Here is an 18,148-nt window from a genome sequence, read left to right as displayed (position 1 = left end):
TGTCAATATGAGAGGATATGAATAAAAAAATGAGAACACTATATTTAATAATTCAATCATTTTCTTTTGAAATTCTTCCACGTTTACGCTAAGAGGCACATTCATTATATGGGGCAACTAAGAGCTGTGGAATAACCCACAATCTGCTTTCTGCATCTGATACTTACAAAAATCTCAAGAGAGTAACAGAGAAGGAGCAAATAAACCACTCAACCTGTGTTTCTCAGTCTTTTAAAATCTGAGATCCCTTTAAATGAGAAAACATACGCTCATTGTGCTATTGGTGTTATGTGAAATGTACAACAAAATATAACAACCTCAGTTAATTTGAGAATACCTTAATCTATAAGTTTAACAGCCTAACCATTTTTTTTTTTTTTTTTTTTTTTTGATAATGTCTTACTCTGTTGTGCAGGCTGGAGTGCAATGGTGCAATCTCAGCTCACTGTGGCCTCAAACTCCTGGGCTCAATCCATTCTCCCACCTTAGTCTCCTCAGTAGCTGGGACCACAAGCATGTACCACTATGCCCAGCTAATTCTTGTCATTTTTTGTAGAGATGTGGTTTTGCCATGTTGCCCAGGCTCATCTCAAACTCCTGAGCTCAAGCCATCTCCCACCTTGGCCTCCCAAAGTGCGGGGATTACAAGCATGAGCCACTGTGCCTGGCCCAGCTTAATATCTTTGAACCCCAATGGAGGAGGAGGTTAGAGTTCTAATATTGCCTCTTGGGACATTGCTGTACTTCTATTTTAATTCACAAATGTAATTAGATGTTCTGAAAAAGAAATGTAGCTAATTTGATTTAATACCATCAAAGTCTCAAATGCAACATGAATGGATTGGGAGGGGCTAAGAACCCAGATCCTTACCTGCTCAAGTGACCTGTTAGATTACTACCAACTCTAGGCTGGGCACGGTGGCTCATGCCTGTAATCTCAGCACTTCGGGAGGCCGAGGCAGGTGGATCACCTGAGGTCAGGAGTTTGAGACCAGTCTGGCCAACATGGTGAAACCCCATCTCTACTAAAAATACGAAATTAGCCAGGCATGGTGGCATGTGCCTATAATCAGCTACTTGGGAGGCTGAGGCAGGAGAATCACTTGAACCCGGGAGGCAAAGGTTGCAGTGAGCCGAGATTGTGCCCTTTAACTCCAGCCTGGGCAAAAAGAGTGAAACTCCATCTCGAAAAAACAAAACAACAACAACAACAAAAAACCAAAAAACCAAAAGATTACTACCAACTCTATACTTAGCAACACTCTATACTCTATACTTACTTACTTACTTACTATTATTGCCATCAAAAAGTAAGGAAACGATTTCAGACTAAGTGCTTACCAATTCCTTATCCCAAAACCTTTGGAGTATACACTTAAGCAACATGGCTTAATAAAAACACACAAAAAAGCAGCATTATTTTTGAAGTCCGGGTCATCAGAAGTAACTTGCATAGTGGTTCTGAGTGGAGAAGAAATAATGCTATTGTGGTTTTACCTTAAATTGGAATATTTATGTTAATTGCATCATTAGCTCTTCGTCAGTAGTATTAGAGGTTCCAATAGCTTAATAGGTTTTTCCTGCTTCTTTAAATTCAAACTTCTCAAACTTTTGTTCTTCTAGAGAGCTCTGGCAAGTTTTTGTTGTGACTCAAAATGGCAGCCAGTCAGCTCCTTCCCTCTCCAGCCTGGGATCCGTTAGCCCCATCCTGTCATCCCAGGGCTCATTTTCTTCCTTTCTGGGTTTTTTGCCAACATTCTTTTTCTGCCCTGCTGGGATTTCTTAAAGGAGCCAGGTTTTTCACCTTTCTGAACTGCAGAATCCCTATTCCCTGAAACACAACAATATTGAGATTAGACCAGATAATAACCCAAATAATAATCTTGCAGGGTGCAAGATTGGATTCAGGAACAATAGGGTGGAGGCTAATGCGGAAATCTGGGTGCCAGATGATGGCAGTTTGGACTAGGGTGGTAGCAGCAGATAAAAAGAAGTGAATATGTTTGGGATACCTCTTGAAAGCAGTCAACAGTACCATTGGATCACCTGAGGGGAATGGGGGAGAGAGACGTAAAGAATAGTCCCTAGCTTGGCAACTAGGGTGATTCTATTTACCAAGATGGAGAAAACAAAGAGAACTGTTAAGGTTTCTATTTTTGACGCATTTTCTTTGAGATGCCAACTAGATATTCAACAGGAAAAAACATACAAGTGGTTGGATATATGAGCGAGGCTCAAAAGAAAGGTCTGTCTGATATTTGAAAGTTTTGCTTTAAGAGATTGGATTTCAACATTTCTCCTGCCCCACTTCCTGTGTGCTTTCCAGTATTGCAGAGGCCTGGAATTTAAGGCACTACAAAGCCTCCTCTTGTTAGTTTCAGAACCACCACAACCATTCCAGGGAGTCAGGTTTCAAATCAAAGCCAAAATAATCAGAACTTCTAGCATTTGCTATGTTTTACCCTCAGTAGTTCTTTGACTGGTGGTAGCAAAACAACTTCAGCCAGGTTAGGACTTGGATACATGCAGCTGGGCACGGTGGCTCACGCCTGTAATCCCAGCACTTTGGAAGACCAAGGTGGGCGGATCACCTGAGGTCAGGAGTTTTGAGACCAGTTTGGACAACATGGTGAAACTCCGTCTCTACTAAAAATACAAAAATTAGCTGGGCGTGGTGGTGCATGCCTGTAGTCCCAGCTACTCAGGAGGCTGAGGCAGGTGAATTGCTTGAACCCGGGAGGCAGAGGTTGCAGTGAGCCAAGATCGTGCCACTGCACTCCAGCCTGGGTGACAGACTGAGACTCCATCAAAAAAAAAAGGACTTGGATACACATTACCTCTCAATCCCAGCACCAAGACTTCAATCACTCAGTCTCCCAAAGGCTAAACTCTCACCTCCGGAACCTCTATTTAGTTTATGGGTAGACCTTGTTTTATTGCACTTCCCAGATACTGTTTTTTACAAATTGAAGGTTTGTGGCGACTCTGTGTAGAGCAAGTCTATCAACACCATTTTTCCAATTGCATAGGCTCACTTCATGTCTCTGTCTCACATTTTGGTAATTCGAGCAATATTTTAAACTTTTAAATTATTATTTTATCTGTTATGATGATCTGTGAACAGTGATCTTTGGTGTTACTATTGCAATTGTTTTGGGCCACTACAGACCACGCCCATGTAAGATAGCAAACTTAAGAATAAATTTGTGTATTCTGACTGCTCCACTGACAGGCTGTTTCCCTATCTCTCTCCTTCTCCTTGGACCTCCCCATTCCCTGAGACATGAGACACGACAATATTGTGATTAGGCCAGATAATAACTCTACATGGCGTCTAAGTATTTAAGTTAGGGGAAAAGTCACATGTTTCTCACCTTAATCATAAGATTAGTGAAGAAGGCATGTTGAGAGCTGAGATAGGTTGAAAGCTGGGCCTCTTGTGCCAAACAGCAAATTTGTGAATGCAAAGGAAAAGTTCTTGAAGGAAATGGAAAGTGCTACTTCACTGAACATATGAATAAGTAAGCAAAACAGCCTTATTACTAATATGAAGAAAGTTTTAGGAGTCTGGATAGAAGACCAAACCAGCCATAACATTCTCTGAAACCAAAGCCTAATCCAGAGCAAGGCCCTAATTCTCTGTAGTTCTGTGAAGGCTGAGACAGGTGAGGAAGCTGCAGAAGTAAAATTGGAAGCTAGCAGAAGTTGGTTCATGAGGTTTAAGGAAAGAAGCCATCTCCATAACATAAAAGTGCACGGTGAAACAGCAAGTGCTGATATAGAAGCTGCAGCAAGTTATCCAGAAGATCTAGCTAAGATAATTGATGAAGATAGTTACACTAAACAATAGTTTTTCAATGTAGATGAAACAGCCTTCTGTTGGAAGAAGCTGCCATCTAGGACTTTCCCCATAGCTAGAGAATAAAAGCTATTACCTGCTTCAAAGTTTCAAAGGACTGGCTGACTCTCTTGTTAGGTGATAAAAATGTCACTAGTAGCTTAAGTTGAAGCCCGGTGTTCAATTGCCATTCAAAAAAGTCCTCAGGCCCTCAAGAATGATGCTAAATTTACTCTGCCTGTACTCCATAAATGGAACAACAAAGCCTGAATGGCAGAACATCTGTTGACGGCATAGTTCACCGAATATTTTAAGCCCACTGTTGAGATCTACTACTCAGAAAAAAGAGATTCTTTTCAAAATACTGTTGCTCGTTGGCAATGCACTTAGTCAATCAAGAGCTCTGAGATATACAAAGAGATGAACGTTGTTTCCATGCCTGCTAACACATCTATTTGGCAGCCCGTGGATCAAGAAGAATTTCAGCTTCATGTCTTGTTAGTTAAGAAAGACATTTTGTAATGCTATAGCTGCCATAGATAATTTTTCTTCTGAAGGAGCTTGGCAAAGTAAATGAAAACCTTCTGGAAAGGATCTATCATTCTAGATTAATTACACTTACTAATTACATTAATAATATTTGTGATTCATGGGAGGAAGTCAAAATATCAACATTATCAGGAGCTTAGAAGAAGTTGATTCCAACCGTCATGGATGACTTTGAGGCAGTCCAAGACTTTGGTGGAGGAAGTTACTGCAGATGTGGTGAAAATAGCAAGAGAACTAGAATTAGAAGTGAAGCCTGATGATGTGACTGAATTGCTGCAATCTCATGATAAAGCTTGAATGGACAAGGAGAGTTGCTTCTTATAGATGATGAAGAAGTGGTTTCTTGAAGAGGAATTTACCCCTGATGAGGATACTGTGAATGTAGTTGAAGTGACACAAAGATTTAGAATATTATATAAATGTAATTGATAAAACAGCAGCAGGGTTGGAGATGATTGGGTCCAATTTTGAAAGAAATTCTACTGTGGGTAAAATGCTATCAAACATTATTGTATGAGACAGAGAAATCTTCTGTGAAAGGAAGAGTCAATTGATGCAGCAAATTTTGTTGTTGTCTTATTTTAAGAAATTGCAACAGCTCCCCAATCTTCAGCAATCATCACCCTGATCAGTCATAGCCACAAATATTGAGGCAAGACCTTCTACCAGCAAAAAGATTATGATTTGCGAAAGGATCAGATGATTGTTAGCGTTTTCTTTTTAGCAATAAAGTACGTTTTCATTAGGATATGTGCATTTTTTTGCACATAATGCTATTGCACACTCAATAAACTAGACTGTGAACATAACTTTCATATGCACTGGGAAACCAAAGAAATTGTGTGACTTGCTTTATTTTGATATTAACTTTATTGCGGTGATCTGGAATGAAACCTACAATATTTTCGAGGTCTGCCTGTGGGTCTCATCTATGTTTTTCTTAGTTGTGAGGAGAAGGATCAGGACACAAATTTTAAGTTATCAAAAAAAAAAAAAAAGAGTAAGACATTCTGGAATTTATAAAAAGAACATTAAGCCTCTCATCTTTCAAAATCTTGCTATTTGCCCTCTACTGTATGGTGGTGATGGTTTAATTTCTTCCCTCAATCCTTTCACAGCTGGGAATGGTCTCCTTATTGAAGGAGAAAAAGGATGTCTCCTGAGACACTCAGTTCCCACCATTTAAAGACACTGCTTATCTTCCCTGTTTTCTTTAGCTTCTCTTGTTCAACGTATTTCTTGGCCTCTCTTGTTCAACGTATTTCTTGGCCTGGGATCTTGTTCTCTTGTTCAACGTATTTCTTGGCCTGGGATCTTAGACGATTGTACATATTTTTTTAATTGCAGGAAAAATCCTCCCCTATAGTTTTAATTCAATAAAGTCTTTAAAAGACTTCATTGAAATTTGAAATTTGCATAGGCATAGAGAGAAGGAGAGGTAAGAAAGCAGAAAAGCAATTTAAAGCACAGAAACTGGAATAAACAGGAGCCCAGGACAGAGAGACAGAAACCATGTTTCCTTGACCCTAGTTTACCTGGTCAAAAAGTGAAGAGTTGGCCGGGCACAGTGGCTCATGCTTGTAATCCCAGGACTTCGGGAGGCCGAGGCAGGTGGATCACCTGAGGTCGGCAATTCGAGACCAGCCTGACCAACATGGAGAAACCCTGTCTCTACTAAAAATACAAAAAAATTAGCTGGGTGTGGTGGCAAATGCCTGTAATCCCAGCTACTCGGGAGGCTGAGGCAGGAGGTGGAAGTTGCAGTGAGCCGAGATGGCGCCATTGCACTCCAGCCTGGGCAACAAGAGTGAAACTCCATCTCAAAAAAAAAGAAAAGAAAAAAGAAAAGTGAAGAGTTGGTTCATTAGGCATCCGAAATGTTTCTTCCATGCCAATAAATTAATTTTAATTGAACGTATCTTTCAAATACAATTTGGTATAGTGTCTTCATAACCAGAGTAAAAAGAAAACAAAGAGAAGTTAAAATAATTTTATAGACTATGAGAAGAAAAAGAAAGATAGTATAAGATTGGCCATAAGAAGCAAAAGGAATTACCTTTCATGCAGCAATATGTTTCCTGCCTTTTGTGGCCTATAAATATAACTAGTTATGACATGTTGGGAGTAATAGAATGTTTTCAGTTCCAGGTTTTCTCACTGGCCTCTGAAATGTAAATATCTGCCAGTTAGTCATCAACTTGTTACAGTTCACCATGCTCTGTGTGGTTCTAGGTTTGTAATAATGGATTTCCTTTGCAGATATATCAGGTGACATCAGCACCAGATCTTGGGCTCATATAGAGCCACGTGAAGAGATCGGCAGGCTTTTCCTTGCAAAAGAGCAGGTACAAAACATAGGCTCATTTGACGCAGTTGTCAGTCTCATTTTCCCAAAAATGTGGTTGTCTGTGGTATCAATGCTAGTTGGATCCATAGGCTGAATAAAAATACTTTTCGGTGCTGAAACTCTGCCTGCCATGGGATATCTCTCCCACTGACCTCCCAAGTGCCTTCAGATAACAAAGATCGAGCTAGTTTGTACTGTTTCTTTGGATGACAGCATGAATTCTTCTATTGAAATAAATTTGTTTAGTGCATTATTTGCAGACATCTCAGTTGGCCTTTGGGAAATGAAGTAAAAAAAAAAAAAAAAAGAAAGAAAAAACAGGTACATTTTGATGTGTCACTGAAGAGTTGAGGGAATAGGAGCAGGAAGAGAACCATCCAGGATGTGAGAGAACTTGGAGTTCTGGGAACAGCCAGGCAGCTGCTTGGTGCTGGTATTGCTTTTGTCATTTTTGGTTGCTATGGTCACCCTCGGAAGTGGGTACTGATATTTTCATTTTCCTGGGTAATGAAACAAAGTCTGTGTAGATGATAAATGGCAGATCCCAGATTAAATTTAGGTCAAGATCTTAATCACTGTGCCATGCAGCAGCATTTACTGCAGGAAGAAAGTGAATTTTAGTCATCTATTGTTTCCCAAAAGGAAAGGTGTGCACAAAACTGGCAGAGAAAGCTCAGACAGTCATCTCCCTGACTCAGAAAATCTTGCTTAATTATATTTTACACACGTAATCATGTATCTTGTACTTTTAGAGGATTGTTCTAATAAGTGTTTCTGCTTTCCACCACTTTTTACTGCCTTAATCATGATGTGGTGTTTTCTTTGTTTACATTTTGGTAGAAGATTGATTAAACCAGCAAACTAGCTCTAATTGTGTACTTACAAATATTCTTTAATCTTCCCAAGTGTTTACATTTTCTCTTCCTAATTTGATTACAAGCATTTCAAAAAGCAGAACTACACATCCAATTCATACTGAGTTCTCCAAAAAGTGTTTAATAAATGCTTGGAAGCAAAATGGGCTAATGGAAACTTTATGAACTTCAGGCTTAAGAGAGAATCCACTTGGTTCTGCCTCTTAGAGAATGTATATGGCAATGACATAATTTTACTATTACTGATCATAAATAACCTCAAGATACAGTAGAAACTGTGGTCTTATTTTTAAAAAGAATAGTCAATGCAAATTTCAAAATTTGACAGATTCAAATACACACCAGTGTTAAATGCTAGTTTAATACACACCACACACACACACACACACACACACACACAAGTATGGTATTTTAAGATTCACTGTCCATATGATATCCATACTATTCAAGATAGTGATATTAGAATTTAAACCAGTAAAAGTTTAGCTCTTTTGAAATAGGTAAGAATCTTATCAGCATATAAGAAGGATTTATGACTCTGGGATAACATATTCAAAGTGCTGAAAGAAAGAAAAGAAACTGTGAATCAGATACTTGATATCCAGCTTACCTACTATTCAAATGTGAAATTGGAAAAACTTAATTTTCAGATAAATGGAAACTGAAATAATAATTTATTGCCAATAGATCTGCTATAAAACAAAACAAAAACTTAAAGGACATTATTTCATCTGAAGGTAAATGAGACTAGACAGTATTTCACTTCTTTAGGGAGAAACAAAGAACACCAGGCATTGTAAAAATATAAGCAAATAAAATAAATGATGCATATATTTTCTTCGTTTTCTTAATTTTGTTGATATAATATGGCTTTTTAAAGCAAAACATATAACATTATATTGATGGTTTTTATAATGTACATAGTTGAGATATGTAACAAAATGTGGTGCAAGGGTGGGAATAAATTGAAATATACTATTGCAGAGGTTCTTTATTATGCAAGAAGAAAGTCAGTATCAACTCTATATGGATTAACATAAATTTAATATGTGTTGTAACTCCCAGAGCAACCACTAAAATGAATGCGAAGGGAAGCTGCTAGAAAGCCAATAGAAGAATTAAAATTGAATTCCAGTAAAAGGCAAGATAGGAAAAAAACAAGGCAATAGTAATAACTACAATATCTGAAAAAAGAGACACAAATATTAAATGATACAATCCTATCAATAACTACATTAAATGTAAATGAACTTAACATTCGATCAGAAGATAAAGCCTCATACTTGATATAACAGCAAGAACTAAGTATATGCTGTGTACAAGAGATACATTTGAACTACAAAGACACAAATAGACTAAAGGTAAACACATGGAAAAAGATATACCATGAACAAGACAGCCAGGAGAAAGCTGCAGTAACTATGTTAATATTAAAAATAGACTTCAAGATAAGGAGGGACACTACAAATGATAAAAGGGTCTGTGCATTAGAAAGATATAACAATTTTAAATGTATATTTGCCTAATAACATCGTGAAAATATGTGAAACAAAATCTATGACAGAAGAATAAGGATAAGCAGATAAATCCACAAACGTGGAGACTTTAACACACTCTCTAAATAGCTGACAGAATAATCAGATCTAAAAAGAAACATAGAAAGTCTAATGACACTGTCAATGACTTTATCCCAATTGACATTTGCAGAACACTAAAACAACAACAGCGAAACACACATTTTAAAAAGTGAATCTATATAGATACGCATAGTTAACACCCAGTATTTGCACTCTGAGATGCCTAGTGATGTCTATTTACATACAAATTAAATAATGCAAACAATGGTGAGAGGAGGGAATTGTCAGCAAAGAGTAGGAGAGAACTTTTGTTGCAAATGGCAAAGTTGTATACCACAATTGAGGCATTGGATGATATATATATATATATATATAAATTATATATATATGTATATGTATATACACACACACACAGACACAATTTGATGAGTTTTGACAAATGCATATATTTGTTAAATGCATATATTTGTCAGAAATATATATATCTGTGTTTTTGTCAAAACTCCTCAAATTATACATTTAAAATTGCTGACTTTTATTGTATATATATTACACTATAATAAAAATACTCATCCCCTAAAACCCAATGATGAACTCTTCTGAATGTTAAAAATGGAAGGAATAAATGGCTACAATTTATTTCTACAAAAATATCATCACCTTTTGGCCGGGCGCGGTGGCTCACGCTTGTAATCCCAGCACTTTGGGAGGCCGAGGCGGGCGGATCACGAGGTCAGGAGATCGAGAACACGGTGAAACCCCGTCTCTACTAAAAATACGAAAAATTAGCCGGGCGTGGTGGCGGGCGCCTGTAGTCCCAGCTACTCGGAGAGGCTGAGGCAGGAGAATGGCGGGAACCCGGGAGGCGGAGCTTGCAGTGAGCCGAGATTGCGCCACTGCACTCCAGCCTGGGCGACAGCGAGACTTGGTCTCAAAAAAAAAAAAAAAAAAAAAAAAAATATCATCACCTTTTATTTAGCACATAATGCATACATACATAGCTTCCATTTTCAATAATTGCTTTATAGATATTTTTAATGATACTGAGTAGCCATTACTCTTTTCTCTCAATGTACTTTGCCATCAATAAGAATAGTCATTCTTATTCTTAACAATTTTAAGAAGGTCGTATTGATTATAGAATATTGCATTTTTACTTGATATTCACAAAAGGAGCCATGGGCTATAATCTAGTGGTTCTCAAATTTAGCATGCATCAGCATTACCTGGAGGGCTTGTTAAACACAATTGCTGGGTCCCATCTCCAGAGTTACTAATTCAGTAATTCTGTGTGAACCTCTGGATTTTGCATTTTTAGCAAGTTCCCACATATGGCGATGATATTGGCACACGAACTATATTTTGAGAACCAATATTACGAAGACTATGGAGAATAAATGTGATCATTGATTTTTCATGTGCGTTCAAGACAGCAATTTGAATCTATACGTGGGGGGGCAGCACACAAAGCACAGATAAATTTTTTTTTTAGTCTAAGGATCTCCAGAGTCACTCACTTATTTGAGAGAGACTGTTAGCCAAAATATATTGTTGTTACATTAAGTATTTAATTATGTGCCTTTTCCAGGAATGACTCAACAAAGGAATAAACTTCTTTGCTCAAGAAATACATGCAATTATAATATTAATTTCAACATTTTTTCACAGTCTGGATGAAAACTCCACTAAGATAAAAACCATGTCTTCTTGTTTAGCTTAGTAATACAACTAGAGTAAGCAATCCTAACTATCAATGGTGAATTACCCTATATATTGATGCTCTTCAGTTTTTCTTACTTAGAATGTTGTTGTTCTTTTTTCCCCTTATGAATTCAATGTTGTCTTTAAAATGAAGGTTAAATTCCTTTTCACTCATAAAAATATTCATTAGATAGCCTTAGTTCAAAATGGATCTTCTTAAGTTTTGTAGACAGCACCTTTGTTGATAGCATGCCATGTAACATTTGATTATCGTTTTCTTTTTGCTTTCTATCAAGTATGTGTAATTTCACTTCTGATTAAATTGTAAGCACATCAAGAAGCTTCTGGGTTTTCTATGTCCACTGCCTTCTGAATTAAGTTACGAATAAGTGCTTGAGTCAGCTTGAGGTAGTGGGAAAAACATGGGCTTTGGTATGAGACGTTGTTGAATGCTGGATGGGCTAATTACCAGTTGAGTGATCTTGGTTAAATTACTTGCCCTCTTTGAACACAGATTTGCATATCTAAAAATGAGAACCATTTAATTCCTGTGAAATCCACCCCAAGTAGCAGCAATGGGGTACACTAAGGCTTGACAGGGTTGTAGGATTTACTCCAAATGCATATCTAAAACATAAGACATATTTCTTGGGATTCCAAATCCCAGCATATTTCTGTATAACATCAAAGTTGAATTAGATAGGCAAACTTAAGCCCAAGCAAACAGAAATATGAGTATTCTTTTCTATGTTAACTGTCTGGTTTTATGGTTGTAAACATGAAGGAGTGCAGTACCAGGAAGTATGTGGAGTTGGTGTTCCATTATTATACTTGGTAAACAAGGATAATAATTAGGCTAATATCACAAACATTGGCCTAAATATTAGTTTAGCAGAAAATCCTATTATGATGGTCTTAAAGTCCAGTAATTATGCTTATATAAGGAGATATACCTAATGCTAAATGATGAGTTAATGGGTGCAGCACACCAACATGGCACATGGATACATATGTAAGAAACCTGCACATTGTGCACAAGTACCTTAAAACTTAAAGTATAATAATAATAAAAAAGAAAATATTTTTAATGGAATTTATAAGTAGGAGGCCACTGAGTTAAGAAAAAGACACATGAAATAGAAAACATACTTCAAAACTACATATATGAGATTTATTTCTCATTTTCTACCTACTCAGTCATGTGACCTGTTGCTACATTTGTGAACTTTCTGAAACCAAGTGACAAATATCTACAAAAGATCATTTACAATGTAGACATCACTAAAGTCTAGATTTAAAAGTCCAATGAAAATGGCACACAGCTGGCTTACAGAAATAAAAAAGTACAATATATTTGAAATAGTAGGGTTTTGGTTTTCCATTTATGCCTACATCATGGTGTTACCTGTGGGTAGGTTATCAACTATATTGATATCAGATACTATGGCCCATGACATTTAGTATTTTTAGCAATAAGAAACACACTTAAATCTATTTCAAAAATATGACATGTTAAATTCTTAGGAAAATATCAACTTTACAAAGTATCAAACACCCAGAAGAGTAAACATATGAATTTCTCAGTCTAGGTTAGAAAAAAAGTGTTTTAGGATTTTTATTTTAAAATTTTAAACAAAATTTGTTTATCATATGTAGAAACTTATACGATCATATAAAGGTAAATTTATTTATTCGGTATTATATGGAACAATGGAACCAGGGTGGCCTGCAGAGATACAGAGGCTGTGAGAGGAGGTTGGCTTAGTCAAATGCCTCTGTCCACACTGACATGGCACTCACCCAGCACCCGCACCTCCTCCTCCCACCACACGAAGAACCATTTCTGTACTTATAATATATTTTCTAAAAATAGAACATTGATGCTATAAAAATAAATGTATTACAAAAACACCACGTGTTTAAACAGGAACACAGAATTTGGGGTTTTAAGGCTCTTCCTGGGGGAGGAGCTTCCACTTCACCGAAGGATCAAAATCCTCCTCAAAATCGCCCAGCTCCTGCTCCTTGGAGAGCTCCAGGAAAACCTGAAAGGGAGGAAAGAAATAAAGAGAGAACAATGCCATACTGCCTCTGCAGCTCCAAGGGAATGCATTATACACATACACCATGGATGGTACGAATCACTAAAAATGACCCACCTGCTCCAGGGTAGACTGTGAGAGGCTGTACTCCTCTAGGTCAAAGCTCTGTTTAACTGCGTAGGGATGAACATGTATTAGTTCATATATTTCATATCTAGAGGTCTCATAAATCAGCACATAGTACAAATGATATATTTTTTAAAAATCTTAAATAAATAGGTTAAGGTAATATTCATTCATGTCTTAAGCACATCATTCAGTTAAGAATACACCAATACATTTACTTAGGTTTGGGAACAAAAGTGCTTGAATTACGCTTGTATGTTGTGCTTTTTGCTAACTGTATTTAAAGGAGAAAATGGTACTGAGTAAGCTTTCTTTCTTGCCTGTGGGCCAGTGGGTTTTGCACATTCAACACAGAAAGAGGTGGAAGGCAGACACATTTTGAAAAGGCTTGCATCAGAAGATTATAGAGAAGGATTTGTGAGCTTTTTTAGAGAGCAGGTATCTTCATGGACCTCTATCCAAAAACCATTGCAGCTTCCCTTGATTGGGTCAGAAACTGTTCTTATTGATCAGAATAGACTGGGAGAGGCAGTTAGAGCTGTAATAGGGGCTCAGCAGATTGGAAATATGCCACCAAAAGTTTCAGATCAGCACTGGGCTTAATGCCAACCTGGAGAGTGCTGTGAATGACCACATGGCCCAGAAAGTTGGAGTGCTCAGATACATCAGAGAATGAAAAGAAGATGCATTACTGTGACCACAGATGCTCTCAAGGAGAGAGTCAGACAATTCCTGATGCTCTAGGAAGTTAGACAATTCCTCTAGAACCAGAAGATCTGAATCTCTTTCTTAGAGCAGGGGATAAACAAGCAAAGATATATCACTGAGCAGTGACAATGAAAACAGTATAGCGAGGGAGTTCTGACTAGCACAGTTCAGAGTAGCAGACTTAATGAGGTAAAATTGCAAGGAAAACATGAACCTGTGATGACAGATGCACGGCAGTTAGTTTTAAAATGTGACAGATGCGAGGAGATTGTTTCAACGACCAGACAGGAGTCAGTTTCTTAATATACAGCCTAAGATAGTAAAATAATATGCCAGTCCATGGAAAATTTAATTTTAAATATGTATGCATAGATGTTTCAAAAGAAAATTTTCTTAAATGCATATATAACTGAGTTTTGACAGGTTGTACCAACACATGTGCAAAAATACATGACAAAACCCCACAAAGCAAAAGTGAAAAAAATCACTCTCATTATCCCCTGGCACAGACACAGAGAATCTCTCTATCTCCTTCGTTTTGGTCTTCCTAAAATTCAATTTGAGACTCTAAAATGTAATGCATTTTGTCACATTTCATTTTCGTCATAAAGAAGATTATTTTATGATTTGAAATTATCTTCTTTCCAGGGTCTTACTTCAAAGTCATACTTCTTACCCTTCTCTAATTTGAAGAAAGCTTGGGCTAAAGGTTGCACATCTTCCACTGGCAACTTATAAACCATCAGAGAGGAGTACCTGAGAGAAAAGGAGAGGAAAGAAGAGTGATACCCCCTGTGCCAGATGTGAACTGATGTCAATCATCTCTCTGGTCTTTTTTTTTTCTTTTAAAAAATGGTGTTAGGAACATTTAACATGAGATCTACCCTGTTAACAAATTTCGAAGTGAAAAATCCAGTACTGTTGACTATGAGTATGTAGGGTCCCCCAGTTTCCTTCACATTTTTCTGTGTTCTGACCAAAAATCAGAGGGTCTTGACTGCTCTGTGATCTGGCCGACAGAAGGTCTTTCCCAGCTGGTTTGAACCCAAGCTAGGGCTTTGAACATTCCCAGAAACAGATAAAGCTATTCGGATTGTTGTCCAAAACAACTAACCCCGACCCTGTGCCAAATTCCTTAAACCTTCATAAAAACTCCATAACCTGACCCCTCACTGTAGACAGGCCTAGGTAGAATACCCCTTTTCTCTCACTATTCATCTCGAAAATTGCTGCAGCCCACTCTGTAAGGAAGTTCCCCTGATAAATGATTTGGACTGATCACCGTGGATTTAGTTCTCTTTCTGGAATCCCAACCGGCCCCATCTTGGGACAGTTTGGGGAACTCTCTTGTGGAAACTCCACTGCCACTGCATTTGCGGTGATTCCAGCTGCAGGTTCAGTGGGACAAAAGAGAGTATAATGATGTACAGAAGATCTCTAGAGCTTATTCATCTTGCTTAACTAAAATTTTACACCTATGATGAGTAACTTCTCATATTCATCTCTCCCCAGCACCTAGTACTATTTGATTCTATGAATTTGACTATTTTAGATCTCTTATAAGTAGAATCATGCAGAGTCTGTCTTTATGTGACTGATTTAGTTCACTCAGCATAAAGTCCTCAAGGGTCATCTGTGCTGTCACATGCTGCAGAATTTCTTTTCAAGGTCAGATAGTATTTCATTACATGTACCTAACACATTTACTTTATCCATTTATCTCTCAGTGAACACTTAGATTGTTTATACATCTTGGCTATTAAGAATAGTGCTGCAATGAAAATGTGGGTGCAGGTATCTCTTTGAGATCCTGATTTCAGTTCTTTCGGATATATACCCAGAAATGCAATTGTTGGATGTAAGATAGTTCCGCTTTTGATATTTTGAGAATCTACCATATTATTTTCCATAGTGGCTGCACCATTTTGCATTTCTACCAACAGTGTGCAAGCATTCCAATTTCTCCACCTCCTTAGCAACAGTTATTTGTAGGAGTGGAATAACCATCCATCTAGTCCAGTTTTTTGTTGCTATGACACTATACCACAGACTGGGCAATTTGTAATAAAAAGAATTTATTCCTTATTATTCTGGAGGCTGGGAAGTTCCAGGTCACGGGGATACATCTGGTGAGGGTCTTCTTGTTGTGTCATAACTTGGCAGATGGCATTACAGGGTGGGAGGGGCACTCGAGAGAGAGCCAAACTGGCTTTTATAACAGACCCACTTCCAAGATAACTAACTTACTCCCGAGATAACTCATCAATCCTTGAATAGATTAATCCACTCATGAGGGCAGAGCTTTAAATAATCTGAATAATTTCTAATAATCTCTTAAAGGTCCCACCTGGTCCTACCTTTTAATACCATCAAAATGGTTATTAAATTCCAACATGAGTTTTGGAGGGGACACTCAAACCATAGCACCATCCCAACAGATGTGAGGTGATATCTTATTGTGGTTTTGATTTGCATTTTCCTGATGACTAATGACATTTAACAGTTTTTCATACACATGTTCATTTGCATATCTTCTTTGGAGAAATGTCTATTCAAGTCCTTAGCCCATTCTTAATTGGGTTACTAGTTTTTTTTTGCTACTGGAGTTTAGGAATTTCCTATATACAGTCACGGACCACATAATGATGTCATAATCAATAATGGACTACATATATGACAGTGACCCCATAAGCTGAAAATGGAGCTGAAAAATTCTATTGCTTAGAGATATCATAGCCATGATGACATCATAGCATAACATATTACTAATGTGTTTGTCGGGATGCTGGTGTGACCAAACTTACTGTGCTGCCAATCATAAAAAAGTATGCAATTATCTATAGTACATAATACTTGATAATGATAAATGACTATGTTACTGGTTTATGTATATACTATACTATACCATACTATACTTTTTATCATTATTTCAGAGCATACTACTTCTACTTATAAAAAAAGTTAACTGTAAAAAAAGCCTCAGGCAGGTCCTTCAGGAGGTGTTTCAGAAGAAGGCATTGCTATCACAGGAGATGACAGCTCCATGTGTGTCATTGCACCTGAAGACCTTCCAGTGGGACAAGATGTGGAAATGGAAGACAGTGATGTTGATAATCTTGACTCTGTGTAGGCCTCGGCTAATGTGTGTGTTTGTGTCTTAGTTTTTAATAAAAAATGTTAAGTAGAAAAAATAAGCAAATGAATAATTTTAGAAATAGAAAATAGCTTATAGAATATGGATATGAAAAAAGAAAATATTTTTGTACAGCCATACAATGTGTTTGTATTTTAAGCTATGTGTTATTACAAAAAAGTCAAAAAGTTAAAAAAATTTTGGAAGTTTATAAAGTTACAGAACACTAAGGTTAATTTATTATTAAATAAATTTAAAAAGTAAATTTAGTGTAGCCTAAGTATATAGTGTTTATAAAGTCATGTACAGTAATGTCCCAGGCCTTCACATTCACTCACCACTGTCTCACTGACTCACCCAGAGCTACATCCAGTCTTGTAAGCTCCGTTCATGCTAAGTGCCCTATACAGGTGTATCATTTTTTATCTTTTATGCCTATTTTTACTCTATCTTTTGCTATGTTTAGATACACAAGTTCTTATTGTGTTACAATTTACTACAGTATTCCCTGCAGTCACATGCTGTACAGGTTTGTAGCCTAGGAGCAATAGGATATACCATATAGCCTAGGTTTGCAGTAAGCTACACCATCTAGGTTTGTGTAAGTTCACTCTGTGATATTCACACAATGATGAAATTGCTTAATGACCCATTTCTCTGAAAGTATCCCTATTGTTCAGCAGTGCATGACTGTATTTTGGACATTAACCCTTTGTCATGTATATAATTTGCAAATAATCGTCCCATTCCATAGGTTGCCTTTCACTTTGTCAATTATTTCTTTTGCTGTGTGGAAGCTTTCTAGTTTTATATCATCCTGCTTGTTTATTTTTGTTTTTATTGCCTATGCTTTTGTTGTCATATCCATGAACTCATTGCCAAGACCAATGTCATGAAGCTTTCCTCGTATGTTTTCTTCTAGGAGTTCAACAATTTCAGGTCTTATGTTTATGTCTTTCATCCATTTGGAGTTGAATTTTGTGTATGGCATAAGATGGGGTCCAGTTTCATTCTTCTGCATGTGGATATCCTGTTTTCCCAACACAATTGGTTGAAGAGACTATCCCTTCCCCATCATGTATTCTTGGCACTCTTTTTGAAGATCAGTTGGCCATATATTCAGGGATTTATTTCTGGGCTGTCTATTCTGTTCCTTTGATCTATATGTTGGTCTTTGCACTAGTGCCATATTGTTTCGATTTGTGTAGCTTTGTATATGGGTTGTTACTTCTATAAATGAGAGTCAGTTTGG

At 37.2% G+C, this 18,148-nt stretch overlaps 1 protein-coding gene across 1 annotated transcript in view; it reads right to left on the bottom strand.

Moving 5' to 3' along the window:
- Positions 1 to 8,264: 8,264 nt before the first annotated feature.
- LOC129463144 (ABC-type organic anion transporter ABCA8) overlaps positions 8,265 to 18,148 on the bottom strand; it is a 97,378-nt gene continuing 87,494 nt past the window's right edge. The window contains exons 37-40 of the mRNA XM_055243690.2: positions 14,440 to 14,519; positions 13,047 to 13,102; positions 10,155 to 12,932; positions 8,265 to 9,846 (exon numbers count right to left, since the gene is read on the bottom strand). Coding sequence (XP_055099665.1) covers positions 12,834 to 12,932; positions 13,047 to 13,102; positions 14,440 to 14,519 — 235 coding nt within the window. The 3' untranslated portion in view covers positions 8,265 to 9,846; positions 10,155 to 12,833. The remainder of the gene's footprint in view (positions 9,847 to 10,154; positions 12,933 to 13,046; positions 13,103 to 14,439; positions 14,520 to 18,148) is intronic.

The sequence above is a fragment of the Symphalangus syndactylus genome, chromosome 14 (genome assembly GCF_028878055.3).
Source record: "Symphalangus syndactylus isolate Jambi chromosome 14, NHGRI_mSymSyn1-v2.1_pri, whole genome shotgun sequence".
Classification (NCBI taxonomy): domain Eukaryota; kingdom Metazoa; phylum Chordata; class Mammalia; order Primates; family Hylobatidae; genus Symphalangus; species Symphalangus syndactylus.
Note: the sequence above shows the minus strand (reverse complement) of the source record. Positions and strands in the feature narration are given on the sequence as shown.